General features: G+C 34.1%; 1 protein-coding gene across 1 annotated transcript in view; it reads right to left on the bottom strand.

Annotated features, from left to right (window-relative positions):
- muskelin (muskelin 1) overlaps positions 1-25,713 on the bottom strand; it is a 411,065-nt gene that overhangs the window by 128,739 nt on the left and 256,613 nt on the right. The window contains exon 16 of the mRNA XM_090406668.1: positions 21,853-21,926. Coding sequence (XP_090262794.1) covers positions 21,853-21,926 — 74 coding nt within the window. The remainder of the gene's footprint in view (positions 1-21,852; positions 21,927-25,713) is intronic.

Below are 25,713 nucleotides of genomic sequence, written 5' to 3'. Positions count from 1 at the left end.
GGTGCTGGAACATAGGAGTTATTAATCTGCTGGATTTGATGAGGGTTATAACCATTAAATTCCATTAAGGTTTTGATAGAGAGAATTTCTTGTTGTAAGCATGAGAGGGAGCATACATTATGTGCTCTATGAATTCAAGACTTGATAACACGAAATTTGTGAGAGGTGTGATGAGCAAACTTCTGCTGAATGTATCTGCCAGTAAAGATAGGTTTTTGATAAGCACGGGTTGGCAAAAATTCATAAAGTATTGATGCTAAACACAGTATGGGATGAAACTTGTCTTCTCCATAGAAGCAGTTTTAAATATGAATGCCTTTTCAAAGAAAGTTGCGAAGCTCTTTTACATCAGCCAAATCTGAATCAGAATGATTGTCTTTTTCTCTCTCCCAAAAGTTTGGGAGATTCTCATTTGATGTAAACATCGAAAATAGTTTTAATATTATTTATTAATATATTAATTTCTAGCAACCAGCAACCGTTTTTAATTGGTATACCAATCGTTGTATGTACCTTGCATTCCTTTGTTTTGCTTGTTTCAACACTGATAATGTACTGTTATTTTCAGTATGAAATATGTGTGCTTTCAGCTTATTAAAGTTAATTACTACAGCTATTGTGTAATTTGTTGTTTATAGTTATGCCACAGGTATCTTTTAAAGATTAGTAAGTAATTATGTAGATTTTTTTTTCTTTATGTGATTCCCACCCATGAAAGGTTATTATTAAATCTTTTTTGTGCTATGGGTGTGGGCAAAGGATTCCCACACCCATAGCAAAAATTCCCAAAGTTCAAAAATCTGCTCTAGAGACCAAACATGGAACTTTTTGAAGCCACTTCAAGCCTCCAATAAGTGTGGCAGTGGTCCCACACCAGACAATGAAATTCATCTCCCACTTGGTATGGTAACCAATATTGGAGAGTGGGTATGGCAACCACTGACCACCATCTTACTTCTTACCCACCATCTCAACTGTTTATTCATTATTCTATATACTAATTAGACTTGCAGTGGTTTGTGTTAAATATTTGTTAAACTGTTAAATATAATTGATATTTTTTTTATCATAATTCAATTTAATAGATTGCTAAATACCACAGAAACATCTTTGTAGCAAGTTTGAAGATTTTTGAAACACACAAGAGATCTCTCTAACATTCTTCCCATCTTTTCTAGCCTCAACTTCGGTTCCCATCCCTTCTCTCTCATTCTGCAAGCAATCTCATTATTTACAAACATTAGTTTTGATTTAACTTATTACAATTTCAGCTCTGGTTTTGTTTTGAATAGTCCCTGAAATGTTATTGTGAAAGGTGCACTTGAATTATTTTATTCTCTATTTAAGAAAACAGATTACTGAACAAGAGCTGAAATTCTGTGATTACAAATTATATCAAATTTATAATTGAGGGTAATATATCAATTACTCACTATTTAAGCACACAAATTCTTATCCATCATCTCAACTGTTTATTCATTATTCTATATACTAATTAGACTTGCACACTTGGGGTTTTATTTATAGTGAACATTTCACCTGACATCACATTACAACAATTACAAATACTTCCTGGTTCAATGTTTTGTTCTTTATTGCTACTCTCAAATACAAGCACATCTTTAATGAAGGCAGTTCCTTCTGCCTACAAGAAAAGTAGTTGTTCATTCATCAGAACTGACATTCCTCATCAGAATGCAAAACATCAACCCCCCCCATATGATTTGCTTTGGCTCAAAAACTTCCTCATGAAACCATGTTACATTCATCTACTCTCTCTCTCTTTTTCCAAATTATGATCTCTTTGATAATCCATCTCTAAAGTTCAATATTCCACAGTCAAAATATTCAAATAACGAGGTTATCCACTATGCAAACTAGCATCTCCAATTTCAATTATCAGCAGACATGAATACCAAGGTTTTTTTTCTTTTTTATATATATACATATATCAGCCCCCCCCCAAACACACACAAGAGATCCCAAGACCAGGGTATCATAGTGCTGTGTGTGGGTGATTAGATGGCAGTGAGAAATCTGTTGATGCATTTTTGAAAACCTCAAAGTGGTAGTCATTGGGGGAGGACAGCATAGGGAACACTATTCCAAAGAGTAGAGGTGTAGGAAATGAAGGCAGAAGATAAGTTGGTTGATGAGTCTGAAGTTGAACTGTAAATGGGTGTTGACTGGCAGCTGCTCATGTTTATATATGAGTACAGGAAATTGGAGGGATTGTAGTGGTCAGCTCAGATGAGCAGTGCTCATGAAAATACCTATAGGTATTTTCATGAGATACAATGCAGCAAAAGAATGTCTATGGACAAATGATTGGAGGGATGTAGTGAGGGAGGTCATCAGTATATCATATTATGAAATAACTGCTTTAAAAAAGTTATATAAGAATAAAAATAGTGTAATTACTAAAGCCGATAAGGGTAATATCACAGTTGTCATCAATCAAGAGGATTACAAAAAGCAGGATCTCCTGGGTGACAGTTCTCTACTTATCAAATTATTAATCAAGACCTCCCCCCCCCCCCACTATGTCTCAAAAGTCTATAAATTACTGAAAAAAAATGCCTTCATAGCCCAAAGAAATCACCAATTAAGTAAAACCTGTTCATGTTAAATCACTCCATATTTATGGGGTACCTAAACACAATCTAATATCCCCTATGCCGTATAGCTGATGGCAGAGACAGTCCTACCTATAAACTTGATCAACACTTAGCTAAGTCGCTTTCCCCCCTTTCTGGCAGCTCCTCTACATTTATAAAAAAAATTCTGCCCATTTCAAATAATTTGTTAAAAATCACATCCTTAAAAATTTATACATAGCAGGTAGTTTCAAAGTCGTCTTTATTTACTAATGTTCCACAAATAGACACTTTTGATTTAATAAAGTCTAATTTCTTCTGATATCTTTGAATTATTCAAATTTACTATGCATGCAGGTTGTTTTACATGACAAGGAAAAATCTATAGCTAATGGTACTGCTATGGCTTCTCCCTCTTTTCCCCTTTTAGCCTTTTACATGGAACACTTCAAAAAACAAAATACTTACACAGCTACATACAAGCCCCTAATGTTGTCACACTATGTTGATGATGTGTTTGACATTTGGTCCGATGGACAAGACACTCTGGATGCTTCTGTCGCCTACTAAACAGCCAACATCCCAAAATTCACACCGCAGTAGAAAAAGAATCTAATAACTGTTTGCCTTTTCCATTTATAGAAAGCCCCCCCCCCTCCCTACACACATTTACATAAACAATCATATTATCAACCAGTCCAACAGTATGGTATTCTAAAAACACTTACATACAGAGAAAGGGCTATTTGTTCTGATGATGCAGCTTCCCCCCCTTTTTTTTATTGAACTCAAATATCTCTGCCATACTTTCCTGGCCAATGGCTACAGCTACTACAAAATAGATAAATACTACATGGCCCTCTTACTTCTCTCTCTCTCCGGTCCGGCAGAGACTAGAACAAAACACCACTATTCCAATTCCCTATGTCTGAGGTATATCAGAAAAGATAGCCAAAATACTAATAAAACATAACCTTTTGCTACATTCAAACTGCACTATATATATTAACAACTCTGATCAGCTCTTAGGGATAAACTCCATCCCCTAGCATATCCTTGAGACTTGTGTCTTTTAGCATTATCAAGGTACTAAATGGAATGTCCTCCATGAATTCTACTCTTCCTTTTCATGGTTGACTACTGATTTTTTTTTTTTTTTTTTTTTTTTAAGTCAAACCACTTGATCAGTACAAATAACAAAAAAATGCTCAGTGAAACAAGAATGTTCATCCCTCAATTCCTGAGTCTAGGCCAGGGTTCAACAAATATGCCAATACAGTTAAAGAAAAAAAATTCAGCACACTAGGAGAGGCTTGAGAGTAAAAATCCAGCATCACACTCAGACAGCAGCTCATAACAATTGCTAAAAAGCATCAACAAATTTAATTTTGATTCTGAAAGGGCCAAATACGTCAAAGTTACTGCCTGTTCAAATGGCCACATGAACCCCTTCTGGTCCCTCACCAAAGCCACTGGATGGAACTTTACCCATCCTCTGATATCCACATGATACTATGGTAACATTGCTCAAAGATAAGGATGACCTACTAGCATCACAAAACTCTTCTCATCAAATTCCTGTACTGATGACCAAGGAAAAGTTCCCCAACATAAACCATCACAACTTTATCACAAACTGATCATTCCATGCTACTTTTGTCAGAAAGAAATCAGAAGAATTCTGAATAACCTGGACACAACCAAGGTATGTAGTCTTGATGGTATCCCCTATATTGTGCAAGACACTTGTGCTCCAGAACTAACACACACACATCATCTCTTTATTTCTTACTCAACTACCGTGCTACATGGAAACAAGCCTACATTCAGCCCATTAATAAAATAAGGAGACTTCAGTTCTCTCAAAACCATAAAGGAAGTCATAACTGCCAACTTCTTCATCACCTCCAGGTGATGAAGAATTTGGCAGTTATGTAACTAATCAGTGACTAGCAATATGGTTTCTTACCATTCCAGATCCACAACTGATTCCATCTTTTCATTCAACCATGAACAGGTTCAAAGAAACTCACAGTTTTTATGTTGCTCCTACTCATGAGAGGTTATCTGCAAACCTACAGTACATTTTAAACCGTTGGTGGGCTAAAGATTTTTTTTCTATTTTTATCAGTTTTATATATTTTTGACATACGAGGCTGGTCTGAAACGTTCTCGGCCTCGGCCATAGATGGCAACACTATTGGCAAGATTTTTTTTCCCCCCTAAGTTGGTACATTTACATTTGTCATAAGCATCCATGTGAAACTGCAAGTTATGAAGTAATTTGTTTTATACAGCTGTATGAAGCAAAAGTGTTATCTGTATTCCTTGAAATGGAAAAAATTGAGTATCGTGCGGGTTATAAAATTCTTTGTAAAAGAAGGTTTAACGGCAAAAGAAATTCATTCGAAGTTCATAAACATTTATGGGCACTCTTCTCCTTCATTTTCGACAATTAAGAAATGGACTGCCGAGTTTAAATGTGACCATACCAACCTTGAAGATGATCCACGTGAAGGACGTCAAAAAAATCCAACATCCAACACCAGAAATCATTGATCAAGTGCACGATATGGTATTGGATAACCGGCGAGTCAAAGTGCGTGAAATTGCTGAGACTATAGGCACTTCAAAAGAACGTGTAGGATATATTTTGCATGAAGAATTGCAAATGAAAAAGCTTTGCGCAAGATGGGTGCCGCGCTTGCTCACAGCAGATCAAAAACGCACTCGCATTAAAATCTCTGAACAGTGCTTGGAGCATTTTAACAAGAATATGATTTTGTGCATCGATTTATTACTATGGATGAGACTTGGATTCACTGTTATACACTAGAATCCAAACAGCAGTCAAAACAGTGGACAAAAGCTGGTTGTTCAGAACCAAAGAAGACAAAGTTGGTTCCATCAGCAGGAAAGGTCATGGTATTGGTGTTTTGGGATGCTAAAGGCATTTTGTTTATTAATTATCTTGAAAAGGGTAAAACAATGACCGGGGAATATTATTTCGATCTTTTAACCAGACTAGATGAAAAAATTCATGAGAAAAGACCCAGTTGGCAGAAGAAAAAAAAAACATCTTTCATCAGGACAATGCTCCTGCCCACAAAGGTGTTTTGGCAATGGGAAAATTATGGGATATGCACTATGAATTGTTGGAACATCCACCCTCTTTCCCAGATTTGGTTTCCTCTGACTTCTATCTCTTTCTCACTATTCAGCATTTTTCTTCGAATCAAAAGGTGATTGCAGCTGTAGAGGGGGTATTTTGCAGATCTTACCGAGAACCACTACTGGGAAGGGATAATGACGCTGAAGCATTGCTGGAATAAATGTACAGTTTTAAGGGAGATTATGTTGAAAAATAAAAATAATTTTGAAATTATAAATTCATTTTTTCATTGTTCGGCCGGGAACATTTCAGACCCTTGTATATGGCTCATGATATTTCTAAGGAATCTGGTATAAATTAGAGGGGTTCCCCAAATCGTAATCTTAACATTATCTTGCTATATTTATATATCAGTTAAAACTAAACTTTTTTTTTATTTATTATGAACTATTTATGCTTTTCCTTTAGGAAATACATCGTTCATAAATCAGGGAGTAAAGAAAAAGTCCGCATTTTTTAATCCCTTTTCTTCAGAGGTTCATACGATAAGTATTTGGTTTCTTTCCATATTTATGGATATTTATTTTTTTATAATGATTCCATACACCAAGAAAGATTAAGCAGTATGTTAGCACCATGGACAGGCAAGAAGGAATTTACTGACATTTAGTTTCAAGAGCTGTAGATTATATTGCTTGGAAAACACATGTGATGGTTCCAGAGGACAAATGGTAGAAGAGATAAACAAGGAGGAGAAGAAATTTGTTCTGTCGGTTTGAAGTTGAACTGTGATGGGGTGTTGGGTAGTTGCTGCAGATGTTTCAACAGATTTATCACATGATGGAGGAATTATTGATGAGTTCAGATGAACATTGATTGTGGAAGTATGTGTAGAAGATGCCTGTGTGAAAGCAGGTGAAATATGAGTCATTAACCAACCTAATTTCTCTCTTCTGTATTGAGTCAAGTATTTTTAGGGAAGTCTTAAAAGAACCACCCTCAGATGTGAGAACAGCATTCAACAGTTGGGTAGATTTGTGATTTACAGGATTAATAGCTATTCAGAGGTAAAATAATGCCTCGAGCAAAAGAAAAATTGTAATTTTTTGAATACTGAAGATGCAATAGCTGTAATGTATTTGTGAGAATAAGACTAGAAGGAAATGGTTCTGTTTTGTGGGAGATAAGGTAGAACTGTGTTTTACTAGAATTGAAATTGACAAGGTTGCAAGAATCTCCAAGGTTTGATTCCTGTTCTCAAACTCTTTCATTTTTTCTTCAATAATCTTTGTGTATTTTAGTCTACAGTTCACATCTGAGAGCTGCTCAACTTTTATTCGCTTTAAAACTTTCTTACATGTTATTCTTTTCAATATGAAATTCAATTTTATCCTGCTCAAGACTAAATAGTGATCACTTCCAATTTCAAATCCTCTGTACACTCTGGTGTCCTGCACCAGGGAGAAAACATCACTATCAACAATAACATAGTCAATGAGAATTTTCTTATTCCTTGCCTCTTCTCTCTCCATGTGAATTTGTGCACATTTTTATGTTGGAACATGGTGTTAGTAATAACCAATCCATGTCCTGAGCAGAAATCCAACAGATATTTGCCATTATTATTAGCTTTGCTCTTTTCTCCAAATTTTCCCAAAATATTTTTGTATGTCTCACAATCATTTCCTACTCTGCAATTTAGGTCCCCAACAAGGACCATGTTTTCATTTTTTTTTGTGTCAGTTGCTTTTTCTAAAGCCTCAAAAAATTCCTCCACTTCAACCTTAGTAGAACCTTCTGTGGGACCATAGGCACAAATAAATCTCATTGTCCAGTTCCCCATTCTCATATTTGCCCACATTACTCTACTTGAGACTGACTGCCATTCAAGAAGATTAGCCTCGTATTTTGTGTTGAATACTATGGCTACTCCTTCTTTTCCTTGATTGTCATTGCCTGAATATAACATTTTGTATTTATTGCTCAGAACGATCTCACCAATTTTGGTCTGTTTCAGTCACCCCTATTATGTCGATCTGGTACTTATCTAATTCCTCAAGCTCCATTTCTTTGCCATTCAGGCTTCTTACGTTGATAGCACCGATCTTTAACTCTGGTGATGTTGAGTTGGGGTTTGTTTTCAGATTTGTTCCAGTAGCTGACTTTTCGCTGTTCGTCCTGGTTCCCTGGCGAAAACAATGGGGGCCTTGTTTAACCGGACGACGCTCCAGCCGGCATGAAATTTTGTCATGTTGTACCATCATTCTATATTTTGGTTTAACCAATAAGAATACAATTTGGTCGGCTAAATCCCAAATTGCCAGCCCATCCTCGTCCGTTCAGTATCCAAGTAGATACCCAACAGGGTGCACCATGAGAAGGTGAGGATTGGACATTCGGTCAGAAGCCCTGGTCGGTTCTCTGCATTCCTTTAAAGGCCATGTGGAGGTCTCCTCTCAGTTATACAGCTTTGACCCATGAGCACCCCCAGCAGTTTTTAACAGGGGAAAATTAACAGAAAATTAATCTAACATAATTTATTTATAAATTTATAATATATGTGTGTGTGTGTGTGTGTGTGTGTGTGTGTGTGTATATATATATATATATATATATAGTATATTCATATTTATATATAATGACTATAACTGAGACTAGAATAACAATTAAATTTATTCAAAACGCAACATGTTTCAGCGGATTGTCCGACTTCTTCAGGCATGGGAACATAGAAAGCAAATAAACACTATAAGAAACATCGTATCACTATACAAACGACTATTATAAAATTCAATTAGTTTTGAATTGTAGCTACAGTCCGTGTTGAAGTTCTATTGTTAAGCAGCTGCATGCGTCTGATAGATTATAGCTAAGGTTATTATTTATGTGATGAGGGTCCATAACAATTTCCTTAGACTCGACTATGCGGCGCTCCACCTCGTCACGGCATATATGAAGGTTTGAGGTTGTTGTCCAGTTTATCTCATGTTGACGGCCTTCATCATTTATGTTTACTGAAAATAGTACATGACTTGACAGGGCACTTGCTCTAGTTCTTTTGTAGGCAATGTCCCTCTGGTGTTCTTCCAGACGTAGGAAGATGGATTTTTCAGTTTAGCCATAGCATTGCTTCCCACAATCACATTTGATTTTGTACACTCCAGGGAATCGTAGATGATTGTGAGCTTGTTTGTATTTGCTAAAAATCGATCTTAGTTTAGGAAGAGTAGAGAAACAGGTTTTTATGTTGAACTTTCGTAAAATTCTTCTTAATTTTGTGGAGAGCGAGCTGATATATGGTAAGGAGATATAACCTTTGGGATTGTCTTGTGTTTCTGAGTTGTTTTGATCAGCGGTATAGATGCTTATTAATAGTTTTCGACGAGTAGCCATTACCTGTGAAGGTTCTTTGTAGATATTGTAGTTCATTTTTTAGATCGTCATCATCTGACAGTACAGATCTGGCACGATGTGCTAGGGTTGAGATGATACCCACTTTCTGTGCAGGATAGTAATGTGAGGACGCATGGAGGTATCTAATCTGTGTGTGTAGATTTTCTAAAGATTGAGATTTTAATAGAATCAGATGTCTTAGTAAGTCTTACGTCCAGAAAGGGAAGAGATCCAATTTCTTCAACTTCCATTGTTAATTTGATATCTTGGTGGAAGTTGTTTAAATGATTTAAAAAAGACTGAAGGTTATCGGTGCCATGTTCCCCGATAAGAAATATGTCATCTACAAATCTCAGCCAAATTTTTGATTTAAGAGTAGCTGAGGAGATTACCTTTTGTTCGAAATCTTCAAAAAATTGTAAAATATTTTAAAATATTTTAAATATTTTTAAAATATTTCGATATTTTTAGATATTTTAAAGAACAAGATTTCAAAAAAGATGTTTTCCATGCTATCACATTGCATTCACTCCGGCTACTTTTAATATGAGAAGAAAATCTACAAACAAAATAAGGGATTGGCAATGGGAAGCCCCCTGTTTCCTATATTAGCTAACATCTTTTTTTGAAGATTTCGAACAAAAGGCAATCTCCTTAGCTACTCTTAAACCAAAAATTTGGCTGAGATTTGTAGATGACATATTTCTTACCTGGGAACATGGCACCGATAACCTTCAGTCTTTTTTAAATAATTTAAACAACTTCCACCAAGATATCAAATTAACAATGGAAGTTGAAGAAAATGGATCTCTTCCCTTCCTGGACGTAAGACTTACTAAGACATCTGATTCTATTAAAATCTCAATCTTTAGAAAATCTACACACACAGATAGATACCTGCATGCGTCCTCACATCACTATCCTGCACAGAAAGTGGGTATCATCTCAACCCTAGCACATCGTGCCAGATCTGTACTGTCAGATGATGAAGATCTAAAAAATGAACCACAACATCTAAAAGAACTTTTACAAGTAATGGCTACTCGTCGAAAACTATTAATAAGCATCTATACCGCCACCATCAAAACAACTCAGAAACACAAGACAATCTCAAAGGTTATATCTCCTTACCATATATCACCACGCTCTCCACGAAACTAAGAAGAATTTTATGAAAGTTCAACATAAAAACCTATTTCTCTACTCTTCCTAAACTAAGATCGATTTTAAGCAAATACAAACAAGCTCACAACCATCTACGATTCCCAAGAGTGTACAAAATCACATGTGATTGCGGCAAATAATGCTATGGCCAAACTGAAAAATCCATCCTCCTACGTCTGGAAGAACACCAGATGGACATTGCCTACAAAAGAACTAGAGCAAGTGCCCTGTCAAGTCATGTACTATTTTCAGTAAACATAAATGATGAAGGCCGTCAACATGAGATAAACTGGACAACAACCTCAAACCTTCATATATGCCGTGACGAGGTGGAGCGCCGCATAGTTGAGTCTAAGGAAATTGTTATGGACCCTCATCACATAAATAATAACCTTAGCTATAATCTACCGGACTCTTTCAGCTCTGCTATCCGATATTGGCACACTCGTGAAATCAGATGCACGCAGCTGCTGAACAATAGAACTTCTACACAGACTGTAGCTATAGTTCAAAACTAATTGAATTTTATAATAGTCGTTTGTATAGTGATATGATGTTTCTTATAGTGTTTATTTGCTTTCTATGTTCCCACGCCTGAAGAAGTCGGACAACCTGATGAAACATGTTGTGTTTTGAATAAATTTAATTAATTGTTATTCTAGCCTCGGTTATAGTCAGTATATATAAATATGAACATATCCCAATACCGAGTTAATACTACAAATTGCTATATATAGTATATATGTGTATATATATATATATGGAGTAAAATATATAATATATAAATGGAGTAAAACCAGGTTTAAAATTGCTTGATATTCTTAATATATATATATATATATATATATATATATATATATTCATTTATTTATAATATTTTATAAATATTTTATTTTATTTATAGTATTTATTTATACATAAATTTATAATATCATTCAGTGTACAATTAATTATTGTATAATTAAAATGATTTTAATGATGTCGGTTTAAAAAAAAAAACGGTAACGAGAAAAATATTTATGCATCATAACTCATCATAGAAGTCAGCTGAGCACGGGAAACAGCAGAAGGATGTCAACTTGTCGGCGAAAAGCTTACCATATTTACTCGAATCTAACTTGCACCCCTGATTTTACTTTATGAAAAAAAGACATTAAAAAGTTTTGTATATACCTCACACACGAAAAATGTTTCAACATGTTCACATCGAGGCAATAGTAACTCGCTCCCTGTGGTTAACAACACGCCCCCCCCCCAACAACCATTATACTGCAGATGCAAGAAAAACAAGTAGTTTTATTGTATCCCTGAATAAGAAGATACAGAGGCTTTTGCAGTCTGTATAGTGATATGATTACAGACTGCTGGAATAAAAACACACTAACTAATGAATCATATGTCCCCTCTCACAGAAACTATGCTGTATAGACTCAAGCAAAACCATATGTTGCACTGGAAACATAGTATCTAACTAAAAACTATTGTCCAATTTTTCAATTACATGAAATAAGTGTTTGTTTTATTGCATTTGAAATTCTCGATGTCGTTATGACAGACCACCAAGGCTAACTTCAAATAAAATTCTACCACGAATTGGAACATGCCATATAATGGGTGTGTGACTTCGTCTGCCAGCTCAAATGCTAACAAGCATCAATAAAAATCAACCAAGGGTTGAAACTTTGTGTGAGTTGAGCTGGCCGGTAATGAGAAGTTCTGTCAGAACGATAAACGACACCGTCGTGAATGTGTTAAAACTAAGAATATATAGTGAATCTTGTTATGACGGTTTCAGATGTTATGGAATTCGGTTGAAGAGAATTAGCATTTCAACTCAATAATTGTTGGTTGCCTTTGTCTTTGACTCATGTGATCTTTTGTTAATATCTGCTCTCTCGTGTAAAACAAAATTTAACTTGAACGTATTGTAACAATTTAAAAAAAAAAGATTGAATAATTTATAAGTGTATAAAAAGATATCACTGACATGCCAGCAAAATTCTCGGATGTGCCACCTCTGGCAAGCTTGCCATAGGTTCGCCATCTACTGCCCACAACCACCACTAGTATTTTCAGACAATTAAAACATGCATGCCATGGCAGGATTCGAACCAACAGCCTTTTGGCTGGAGAACAGATATGCTAACTACTCAGCCAACCAGGCCAGCCATTATTACAATAAAATTAAACTTCACAATAGTATTAGTATATAAAATTGAAAAATTGCAATCTGCATGACATTACTGTAAATGGAGAGGGGATTAAGATTACTTAATGTGTAAATCAGCTAATTTATTAAAACTTATAACGTGGTGTGTGTGAATGAAAATCATTGAATACTTCATAAGCAGTACCACGAAACTCCAGTCACCTTGTTAGCCCCCCTGCTCACATGCATTTTATCTTTCAGTCTTTCATAAAGACAACCTTCAATGAGATGATTTGTAAACTTATACTATCAAAACTCAATCCCAAGAAAGATCTCTCTCACATAACTTCTTACTTGAAATAATACCCAAATATCCAAACATGATCAGATTTCCCTTCTTGTGTTGACCTATGCTTCCAGCCTTTCTTGCCACAAACATATCAATGGCACACTGAATAAATTCCAAATCTGTTCCACATTAGAATACTGCACCAAAACACTCTCTAAGACTGCTTGATGCTATTCAGAAGAGGACAATTCAGTTAATGGATGATCGCTCTCTTACAGATTCGCTCCAATCCCTCTTTCACAGACATTCAATTTCTGCCTTAAGCCTCTTCTGCAGGTTCTTTCAAAGGACAATGCACTGCTGACCTGGCTGCCATCACTTCTCCACCTTCTCCCAAAATGTTAACATCTGCTGATCAATGTCAACATCAACTTACAGTTCATCCCGAAATTTAACAAAGCAACTTCTCCTCCTCTTTCATTTCATCTACCTTATGTGGTTTGGAACATCACACACACACTTGCATGCGTGTGTGTACATTCACTGAGTATTTGAGACAGGCCAGATTATAAATAAGCCATCACATAAAATCTATAATCTACATGTGACATTTCTTCTATATTCTATAATAACTGAGAACAAAAATTGGTCATGCAAATTTTTTTTTTTATTGGATGCAACTGTTGCAAATATATCCATTATTTGTAAAATGATGCTGAAATATTCATTTTCATTATGTTTTAATGCCAATTCGCTATTATTTTCATCTTGTTCAAAGCTGTGAAAACTGTCCCTCTTTTTCTTTCACTTTCATTGAAAAAGCAGAGACGGGGGAAGAGAGGATCCTTTGAAATGAAATCAGGTGCACAGAGTAATTTTAAAGGATTTTATCATGTAATAACAAGAAATAAACTATAATGTTTCTCACACAAACACATTTAACCAGAAGAATAACTAAGATGTCACCAACACTATGCATGATGTTATGCATAGTGAATGCACAAAGGAGAGTGAAGGACTGTCCTATCAAGTGTCATCTCCATCCAGGAGGTTGACTATTATAGATATCTAAGATCCATAATATGCAGTAGAAAGATAAGATGGTAAGGCTTTAATCTCTTCCATCTCACAATTAGTATCCTATGACTGTAGACAGTGTTTGTGGGATCTTGTTTGCCTGTTGTGAGGGATGAAAAAACCCTATAACACATATGAGACCAGCCAACTCACTATTTGATTGAAAGCACCAGACAAAGGTTCCTCTTGTCATTGAGGTGATTAGAAACTGTATCTTTTCAACAAAAAGGCTTCTTTATACCAAATGAGTACAGAGGCTACTAAAGGACGATGGTCAGCCATCAAATGAATGACTGGTTACAAAGTGCAACAAAAATAAAAAATTAAATTTTTGTTTGATTCCGTAAATCAAGGTAGTCTCGCAATTACTGAGACTAAAGAGGAGTAACTTTATTTTTCCTCTCAAGTGCGAGCACAAAATATTTCCTATACATGACAGCTTTCTGCCTACCAGCAAATAGTGGTAATAGCATGAGAAATAATTATGGATTAAATTCACATCAACACTGAATAAAATAATTAGACTTTTTGATGAAGGTAATTTTTGCATGTATTTAAAAGGCAAACATTTTATTTTAATTATTTATTTTTTGGCTGTGCAACTCAAAATAATCTAATTAATTAATTAATGCTCTCATGTTTCTTACTGTGAATATATTTAAAAGAAGAATAAATTGCTACATTAGATAAATACTTTGTTAAAATATCCATGAGATCATTAGTTTCAGTACAATATTAGATATCAACTAAATACACTGGAAATATGGTGTTTCACATTCTTTGCACTTTTAATTCAAGAGTTTACACCCAATTAAGTGGGTGTAAACTTATGAATCTAAATCGCTTTTGATGACACACTTCAGGTTTAATGAAACAGTTTGGGCAATCCAAGAATATGCTTCTTTCTAAAAGCATATGCAAACTTGAATTGACTTAGCTGTGAAACGATGCATGATATCAATCCGATAGAAAAGGATCAAGACCAAAGCTGGGACATTTTTCCATACTTATATCCTACACGATCTTTTGAAGTGCCTATAGTATCAGCAATTTCATGCACTTTGACTTGCTGGTCATCCAATACCATATCGTGCACTTGATCAATGATTTCTGGTGTTGGACGTCGAACTTTTTGGATATCCTTCACGTGGATCACTTCACGATGTTCACTTCATTCGGAGTTCACTTATGAACTTCGAATGAATTTCTTTTGCCGTTAAACCTTCTTTTACAAAGAATTTTATAATTGCACAATACTCAATTTTTTCCATTTTAAGGGATACAGACAGCACTTTTGCTTCAGACAGCTGTATAAAACAAACTACTTGATAGAATGACTTGCAATTTTACATGGATGCTTATGACAGATGTACCAACTTAGAAAAAAAAAAAAAAAAAAATCGTGTCGATAGTGTTGCAATCTATGGTTGAGGCCAAAAACTTTTCAGACCACCCACATATATAAATTCAGTATTTTTGTAACTTTGGTTAGCTAATGTGAATACTAATTATCTGCATACCGAACTAACAATGCCTGCAAAATGATTTGCCAAATGACATGGACAGAAAATCAGGATATTACTGTATTTCAATTATTGAAATATGTTATAAATTCTTCATTCTGCATGCAAGCCCGGTTGACTGGCAGAACAGATCAGGTATCAACCTATCAACCAATAGGTCAGGGATTTGAATCCGACAACTTTGTTTGCAAGCATACTAGTGAAGCAGTAGCAGATAAAGTATTAACTCCTCAGGCAATAGATCATGGATTTAAATCCCATAACTTTGCCTGCAAGCAGACTAACAAATGTCTTTAGGTGGTAACTGAAGTGGCGTGAAAAAGTTCCATGCTGAGTCTCTGGGGAAGGGCTACTGAATTATCTAATCCTTAAGTCTTCCTGCATATATGAAAAAATTAATATAACCAATGAATGTCTTTTGCTTGTTTATTTCTTCAATAATTTTTTTTTTTTCTTGACAGCATGCAGCAGTGCTAACAGCTGTTTTATGAAATAAAGAATATGTTCTAATTATTTGGTAATATAACATTTCAACAATTCACTTTTATAAGAAATGTAAAGCTGATAAATCACTTTAGAGATTATAATCTCCCCTTACAATTCCTCTAAAAATCTATCAATACTGTGCTGCATTAGCTTATTAATATGCAATTTCTTCTCCCCCCCCCAAAGTTTTGCTAACATGGCTTGTGCTTGAATGAATTTGGCATCAAGTGCCTAGAGAAATTATTAATTGGAATGAGACCTAATGCAGAGAGTTAAGGAAATTAGATCATCTTGGGAGGAAAGCTAAGAATGTATATGTAGGTAAGCGCAGCTGGGATTTATAGATGCAATAACGATACACATGTCAATGAACATTGTTATGAATCTGCAGAATGAATTATGGAATGTAGATTATGAGGATAGTTTGAGAATATGTTGACTGTAGACAGAAGAAAGGGGGGGGGGGGTGACATGACAGAGGTCTATAAACTTTTGAGAGGACATTATAAGATATTAATTGATAATTATTTTTTGCTATATGGAAGGTTGGGAGAGGACAAGGAGGCATCTGTGGAAGTTAAGCTTGCATGAAAGAGGTAAAAGACAGATTTTTCTCTCATAGAACCATGAGCTACTGGAACAGTTTGCCTGTTGATTTAGTGAGTGCATCTAGTGTGAATGAGCTTAAAAGAAAGCATGACAGCTGGTATGGGTGATGTAAGGCCTATCTCAGTGAGTCCTTGACTCCTTGGGAATCTAATAATGATAATTAAACTCATGTTTACATGCTCCCAATAGCTGTTATTTCTATAAAATGAAAAATACTGGATTGATATTTTTATCACATGTATCATTGGGCACGTCATGGACAGTCTATAGATTGTTGCATAAATTATGTATGTGTTACATATACTAATTAATGACTTCCAGATGTAATGAAATATAAGTCTTTGTTTCTTTTTAGTGTGCTGTATAAGGAAATAATTGCAAAAGACTCTTTAAAAAATGTAAAACATACTCCAAACCTCAATAAGTATGGCTGTATAAATTTACAAAAAATCTGGGAGACAGTCATTTTAAGATATAATTAATACTTGTTTTCTCTCCTTTTCCAACATAGATGGCGCCAATTAGGACTTTAGTTCTTGTGTTGTGTGCTACAATTTTTTTAAACTAGTCCCACTGTTATATCAAACTGTTGTTTGTGTACTGTGACAAACTGTTCTTGTGCTCTAAAGATGACAGATATAATACAAGCAAAACATCAGCTAATATGTTAACAAATATTAATTATTTTCCTATCATTCTGTGTTTTAATCAATTTGGTTAAAATAAATACATAAGCTTTTCCACTCATTTAAGGAATCTTGTATACCCAGGATATTTGCAGAATGGAACCATGTTTTTAGGGCAATGTATGAAACTTTGTAAGATGTTAAGTGATTTGAAAGTCATTTGAAGGTTCAGCAATTTTAATAATTGTGCTATTTTTCTTAATGTGTTGCCTTAAAAAAAATACAGCTTTAAATAGACTCAAGAATGATGAAATAAAAAAACAAAAAAAAAAAAAAGAACTTAAAATCCTATTTGGTCAGTTCCTCCAAACTGGCTACTCAAAAAAGAGTTGGTAAAGAAACTGTTTTGTTTGAATGAACTGGACCATGTTAATCCAGAAATTAATTACAAAGCCATGGTCACCTTGCCATACATTGGCAACACAACAAGAAAAATAGCCCAATTATCAAAATCACTTAACATCAGAAGAGCCTTTAGACAAGTTAACATCTTAAAAGTTTCCTCTTCAAAAGACAACATTCTGTGTTTCTACAAATATCCTGGGATATACAAGATTTCTTGTTCTTGCAGAAAGGTGTACATGGGTCAAACTGGGAGAAGTTTTGAAATACATGTTCCTTTTTTTATCCTCTTATGGAAAATAAGAGAGAAGAAAGCACTCATAACACATCCTTGCAGAACATCATATGGTAGGTTGGCTAGCTTCCTCCATGCTTTACTTAGAAGAATACTTGCATCAGAACTTTCAATGAGTCTTCTAAGGTCATTTGCTAACATAGAATACTAAACAGAAACCAAGGACATATATTTCATGACATCTAGAAGTCAATAACACAGACTTGCAAAATTAAAGTCATGAAAAGCTGTCTGGAAACTATTAACTGTTTCTGATTTATTTTTGACCACTGATTTCAAATATCTCTTCCATTTTTCTCTATCATGTAAGGATCTTTCAGAAAATGAATCTCAATATTACAGTAAAATAGATTTAAAACACATTATATTAAGTAAAATAATGGTATTTAAGATTTTCCGCAAACATTTTTGGAATGCAAGTATTGTAAAAAAAAAAATTTTAATTAAAGTAATTAGATTAATCTTTTGTACATACTTTATATTTCATTGTGGTGTCTTTCTTTTTCCTCCAAAACTCCTTTTTGAACTTTTTCTGTGAAATTCTTTTCCAGGGTCATCTCTGTGCAACATCCAGCAATAGTCCGCCATCATGTTGACTTTCCACCTACTCTGATACCTTCTTTCCATCTCCTTGTTGTCTTGGTGGAATCGCTCTCCTTGTTGTCTCGGTGGAATTGCTCTCCTTGTTGTCTTGGTGGAATTGCTTTCCTTGCTCTTCGCTGACAGTTCCCAGATTCTCAGGAAAGTGGTCTAAATGAGAGTTGAGAAGGTGCACTTTTAAGCTCATGGAGCATCCCAAATCCTTGAATTTCTATAGCATGTCTTCCACAATCATTTTACAGTTGGGGTCCTTGTGATTTCCTAAAAATTTGGTCACCATCTCTTTCAAAGCTTCCCACGCTTCTTTTTCAACAGTTGCCATTTTTTCTCCAAACAGTTTATCCTTCATAAGTTTCCTGATGTCCGGACTGATAAAAATACCTTCTTTCAATTTTGCTGTAGATAATCCCAGAAATTTTGAACAGATGTATTTGAAACACTCTCCTTCTTTCAACAAAGCCTTGACAAATTGCTTCATCAATCCCAGCTTTATGTGAAGTGGTTAATAAAAGGATTTTTTCCCAAGCAACCAAAGTTTCGTGTAACACATTTTTACTTCCAGGTTCTAATGTGACTCTTTCTGGCCATTCTTTCTTGATCCAATGTTGCTTTCAATCTCGGCTGTCCCACTCACACAAAAAGCACGAGTATTTGGTGTATCCTCTTTGTTGTCCCCAAATCATAGATATGACTAAGATCATCGCAAACTGTCCATCCATATCATTGTACTTAAGTTTGCCGAGAATGAAGGCTAAATTTTCGTATCATTCTTTCAAATGCATGGAATGTGCTACTGGTACTGAAGCATACTTATTGTAATTATGGAGAAGCACAGCTTTGAGGCTTCTTTTTGAGGAATCGATAAACAACCTTCAATCGATGTCTTCATATTTTACATTGAATTTGCTCATTAGTCTGGGAATATCACTATAGTAAACTAAATCACCTTCCTCTGAAAAAGTAAGGAAGAAAATCTCTTTATATCTAAACCATGAGAAAGAAGTGTCAGTGGCTAACAAATTCTTTTTGTTTAGACTCGAGTCCAGCAGTTCTGCAGATTCCTTAGGAAGACCCAAATATCTGACCAAGTTGTTTAAATCGATTTGTGAAAAAAGTTCAGGTGAAAACTTTCAGAAATATGATAACCTTAGTAGTCAACAACTAAAGTTCAACTAAAGAATCACACAAGAAAATGCAAGTGTCTGTGACAACAGGAAAGTCATCTGTTATCTCGGCAAATCAGATTCAAAGTAATCACCTACACTTTTATCTGCATTCCTCCCTCTCCTATCTTAAGAATGAGAAGTTTCGTGGAAATTTCTTTATTTACCATAAAAAGGCACTTCAAAAAAGCACTTATACAACTAATTAACTATAAATAAAGGAGAATGAAAATAAATACCAATGCACCGAATTTAAATCCAAATACTACTAATAAAAATGATAAAATTAGAAATCAGGTAAAATCGGTGGGTGATGGAAATTTTTTACTATTTTTTCTGAACTCAGCACCTAAAAACTATATCAATTATTACTTCTCAGACAACTTTTCCATTATAAGCCTGTGTAATTAGTGTATGCAACATTCACGACCACTCTTATGCCAGCAATCACATGCAGAGATTACACAACAATGCATAGACTGCACGTGATTGTGCCTAATGACACCAGTGTTTACACTATCAATCTAGTGTATTTTTCAATTTATAGAAATAATGGTTGTTTGAAACACTTGAGGTTTTTTTTTTTTTTGTTTGTTTGTTTGTATGTGTTAAATACCTTTTTGAAGATGCTGTCAACCATAAAGATAGTGAAACATGTTGGAATAACATACAGTTTTAATGAATAAAAAGTCTATGAGTCAAACCTGGTTAATCAATCACAGTTGTCTGTTTTTAGGGAGTAAAAATAAGACCACATTGATCTGAAGAAGGGTTATGACAGATTGAGAAAGTTAAATATATATCATATACTATGGGAAAGATGTATGGTGAGAATAATACACAGTAATGCTATAAAGAAAGGAAATCCTAATTACAGAACTTGTTTGCGATAAATGCTAATTAACATAATTTTTCTGGATATTGAGCATGATTTTATGATCTCTGAATCAAAGAGAAGTCAAAATTAATTGAATACAAAAGATGTTCAAGAGAATTTTAAAATATGATTTTGATGTTACATTAATGGCACAACAATGATTCAACCAAAATAAGTAGCACACAAAATGCAGCATTTCCTTGAATGTTGCATTTTGTGAAAAATGAAGTAATTAATAGAAAGTTTTTCTCTGAAGTGAGAAAAACATATTAACAATTCCATATTTAGCAGAAAATGGATGAAGTGCAATTATTTTACATTAATTTTTCTGTAGATTAATATATAATATCGCCTCTGTAGTTGCTCAATTGCAGTACTACACAAGTCAGGCAAGAAGATAATTTAGAGGACAAGCCAGATACCAAAGAGTGCAGACATTGTGTGAGTCAGTGTACATGGTAACTCAAGCAATAAGTCCATAAGATACTGTGTATTATGTTTATAAATTTTATGTAGTATCCCATTGTTTTACAGATGGTCAGCAGCTCAGCTAATGCTTTTTATTTGCTTATAGGGATAAGTAAGGCCGTTTTATTCCTATCTAACTTTTATAGACTGAGTGAGCAGTTCAATCTCCACTGATAGGCAATCAGAGATAGATGGTTTAAGACTATCACTAATTTTAAGCATTTTACAGATGAAAAGATCTTAATTCTTACTTATCAGGAAAATCATGATGATATATTTAAGACTAAACCAATACTAATAAAAAAAAATTTTAAAAGTGAAATGAAATTCAGACTAAACATTTTAAGCATCATTAATGAAAATTACAGAAACCCTTATTCAGAGCTGGGTAATTAGAATTATAGCTAAGACAAATATTAATATTTCAAGTCTGTCAATTATGTGGATTTTCAGCTAATGTGCTTATATTGTAAGAGTCAAAAGCTGAGTTTCCAAAATGGGAAAATTTCTATTATTTTGATATGAGACCCAATAACTGAAATGGTTATAAGAGTCTAAAACATTTGTGTTATTGATGGATCTGAACCTATGTTCCAACCAAGATAGATAATGCCACTCTGAATTGAAGTGCACCACTGAAACACAGTTCTTGAACAGAAGATAACACTAAGATGAGAACAATCTGGTTAATGATCAGGGAATGTTCAGTTTGAGAATAAATATCCCACCCCCCCAGAATATTTCATAAAAAGACTTTAAAGTTACTTCATACAAAAAAACCTACGTGTAGCAAACAAAAACTCAGTTTGCATTATTAGTTGAAAAGATGTGTATGGCATTCCCAAGTGATACTACACATAAGTAAATCCTTATAATTCCATTAAATATATGATTGGGGCATGCACATACCAACACATACAAATGGGCTTGCCTGAAGATTTTTGATCAGGTGTTATGAATAATTATTACTTATAAGTCTAACTTGATAAATTTTAAACTTATCTTAGGAAATGATGTCTTACCACTTGTTATGAGCGATATCATACACCCAGAAAGAATTTTTCACATTTTCTTCTCTTTTATCCTTATTAGAACCCTTTGAAATAAATTGCAAAGAAAAATTTTAAACGTGCATTAATAATCTTAAGTGTAAATAACTGATAAGTAAAAAAAAAATCCAGTCTTTCAGCAAAAACATTGTTTTATAATTAGTTTCAAATTTTCCTCAAGCAAATTCCTTTGGTCTAGGAAAACATGAATTGAAATACAGATAATTTGTATTTTAAAGAAGTTTTCAAAATATTTCACCCTACAAACCTTTGCAAATTCCACATGCAAGGGATACTGGAGGCTGCTTCACAGCTGCATTAAAGCATTACTAAGCACATTTATAGCACAATACATCACATACATTGCATCCTCAACTGTAAAAAAACTTGGTACCTTTATAAATATTCTAATCTTATAGAAATCCCAAATCTACTCTGCTTTATTTTCATATTTGGAATGGTGGACCAAACATTTCATTTCATAATGAAATGTTTGGTCCACCATGATGCTACCGATAAAAGGGAACAAACGATAACTTTCAGATGCTCACATTAATCACCCACAATAAATGCTGTTCATTCTTCCACTTTCCTCAAAGCTTTTAAAGATCGTGCAGCTGCTGAACAATATCCATTCACAGCAGTTTAAAATCTATATCTTGTTCACATTTTATTTCATCTATTCAGTATTTTCAAATAGTTTTTCCACATATTATTTACATCCAGACTTCTAATGTTTCAAGAAAAACACATTATAAACTTTTCTTTTTTTTGAACCACTCACATACCTCACACACTCTTATAGATTTTGCAAACTTATCGCAGCATTGATAAGACAGTTAAACTGCTATTGTAAAATCATTCAAATGATAGATGTTTTCCTACTCTTAAATATAAACCACCAAAGAAGAATCTAAGATAGAATGGGAAGAGCTTGCAATCTCAAAAAAGTATAATAATTTTAGAAGTTATTAAATTAAAACCATCTATTCTTAATTCTAATGACATTAATCAAAACCAAAATAGAAACACAGAATTGCAGATAGATCTTACAATGATAATTCATAAAAACACATTAACAATATCAATTCTGGGATGATAATTTTAAACACAGGCCTTTCCTGACACCATGTTATATGGTGCTTCTACAATACACAAACCAGGTGTCTCAGTGTTACAGTACAGATGGAATGAGCTCTTTTACTTTCTTATTATCAAGATACTTTGCAAAACTTTTGCAACCGTAGGTATGAAATTTATCATTTTTTATTTTAAAAAATTCTACAGGGCTGATCAATAAACTAAAAATGTTAACCCTGTTTGCCATTGTTCTGGTAGGAGAACAAAATTTACAAACACAACCATAAGTTATCCAATGGCTTCAACACTGTCACCACCACCAGCAATCTATATATGTAGCACTTTTAGGAGTTGGCCTTAAAAGATGTTACCTTAACACCAATTGTTTGGTTGAACTAAGTTGACAGATAAGCTTGAATCAATAACATCCAAAATCAAATTCAGAACAGAGATTGAAAACGATGCCATATTACCATATCAAGATATTCAATATCAGCAAAACAGCAATTGGTTTCCTATTTATGTCAATGAAATTGGCATTGATGAAAGTGATGATTCATTGGAATTTATGAAACAGACAAAGAAGAAACCAGGAAATACCAGATGGTATATTTACATACTACCTCTCATCATCATCCTGCAGAAAAAAAAAAAAAAAAAGAGGAATGATCTGAGCATTATTAACCAACTGAGTATAAACAAAAAACACATGTAGATCACCTACTACAATATTATTAAATGGCTACTGAAAACGATATCTATGAAGAATACTTTTTGAAAACAAGTCCCATGACATAATGCCATTCATACAACTTTACCTTTAAGAGGTCATGAAACTTTGCAAGTGAGCTCTAGATGACACAAACTCCCAGCAAGAAAATATCTAAAAATATACAAAATAATTGCAACTGCTGGAAAACTATGTGGGAGAAACTAGACAACGCACAGCAACTACTGTTTTGACAAGACAGGACTTATGGCACATGAATCTATGTAAGGTCATGAAATGGACTAAGAAAACATCTGCATTCTATTTAAAACAGGCTATTATCATTATTATTTGGAAACTCTCTCCTCATGGGCATCATACTGCTGTGTAGATTTTTCAGATAGCAATGGAGAGCACTGTCTAGAGTATTATGTGACAGAAAGAATGCCTGTGTGGATAAAGGGGAATAAATAACAGTAGTATGATCTGCCATTACATATGGTGATGAATGTTGGTCTCTTAAGAAGCAGCAAGAATTGAGATGAAGCTGTCAGGGTGAGCTGGAGGCATTACTATGCTGGATAAAGTGTGCAACAAACATATCTGTGAGAATTAAGTTAGGTCTTCTGGTGATTACAGACTAGGAGAGCAGACCCCAAGTGAAACTGCATAATGGTGAGGACAAAGAAGAGTGATGATATATAGTGAATATATCTTAAAAATGAATACACATATAGTAAAACCAGCACAGGAATGTTTCTTTGCTATGAAAAGAAATTGAGAAAACAAACTGTAGACTGGTGGATGGGTTGAGAAAAGATGATTCTACTAGATTAATATGGCAAGATTTATTTACTGGCCAGAGGGGACAAACAACAGATTATCTTTAGAAGCTGTATAAGAATGTGGTGGGCAATGGCATGTAGAGTACATTTTTTTTTACATGGATGAGCAGAATACGTGACTAGAATGTCTTTTGAATGAGTTTAATGTGCAATATGAGAGATATATATGTTATTGTTTGAGTGACTTTGTAGAGGTGTGTTAATAGTAATATGAATATACATTAAGAACAGCTAGAGCTATTACTGTAAACAATTTCTGAATGAAAGACAACAAAACTGAATCCGTGATTAAATTTTTCTTTGTTTCTTCAGTTTGTCTTTGACTTGAATAATTCTCCAATGATACTTTCACATGGCCTGTCAAAGGCAAGCAGTGTGGATAGCATCAGCATTTTGTAACCAACAAATGTGTTTCTGTCCTGCTATGTCATGAATGTTAAAGTATTTATGTGGTAGATGATCATTCATGGTCCAATGCTCAGTGTGAGACCTTGGCCTTACTTATTTGGAGGCATCTGAAGTGAAAAAAAAAAATCCCTTGTTTATTCTCTAAATCAGAGTTCTTAGATTTATATGATCTTTAGTTAGCTCACAGTACTGAAAATTTACAACCTCTTGTTAGTGTGATTACCATTCTATTCTGAAAACTGCTGACCTGTCCATTCTATAGAAGCTTTTTTTAAAATTTTTTATTTATTTACTTTTTTTTTTCCTCCCTTGTAATCATGCTAACCAACTTCTAGAAGAAATCTCAATGCATTGGTATTGAGAACACACGAGTTTCTCTTTGAATTCATAGCTGATAAAGTGACTAAATTCTGAAACAGAAACACTAATTGTTCACATTTTATCTTGCACCTATCACAGCTGATAAACTGGTAACCTTGTATTGCATGATACAACCATTTGTCAGTCTTAAAGACTGACAAATAGTTGTTACTACTAGCATAAATATGCTATTTGAAAAAAAAATCATAAAAAATGAAATGATATAAAACAATATATATCTTTGTTTTTGAATGATTTTGCCATTAAAATGGTCCACTTGAAACCAAAAATGACTTCAGATTTTAATACATCTGCTAAATACCAAATTTTATTCAATTCTATCCAGCTAAAGAAGAATTTCTAATCATTTCAAATCATTTTACCAAATAAATATTTCCAATTACTGAAAAGAAAAGGAAAGAGAAATATCGA

The sequence above is a fragment of the Typopeltis vanoorti genome, chromosome 16, assembly GCF_054136105.1.
Source record: "Typopeltis vanoorti isolate ZY-2024b chromosome 16, IOZ_Tvanoo_1.0, whole genome shotgun sequence".
Lineage (NCBI taxonomy): Eukaryota > Metazoa > Arthropoda > Arachnida > Uropygi > Thelyphonidae > Typopeltis > Typopeltis vanoorti.
This window is presented reverse-complemented; position numbering and strand designations above follow the sequence as displayed.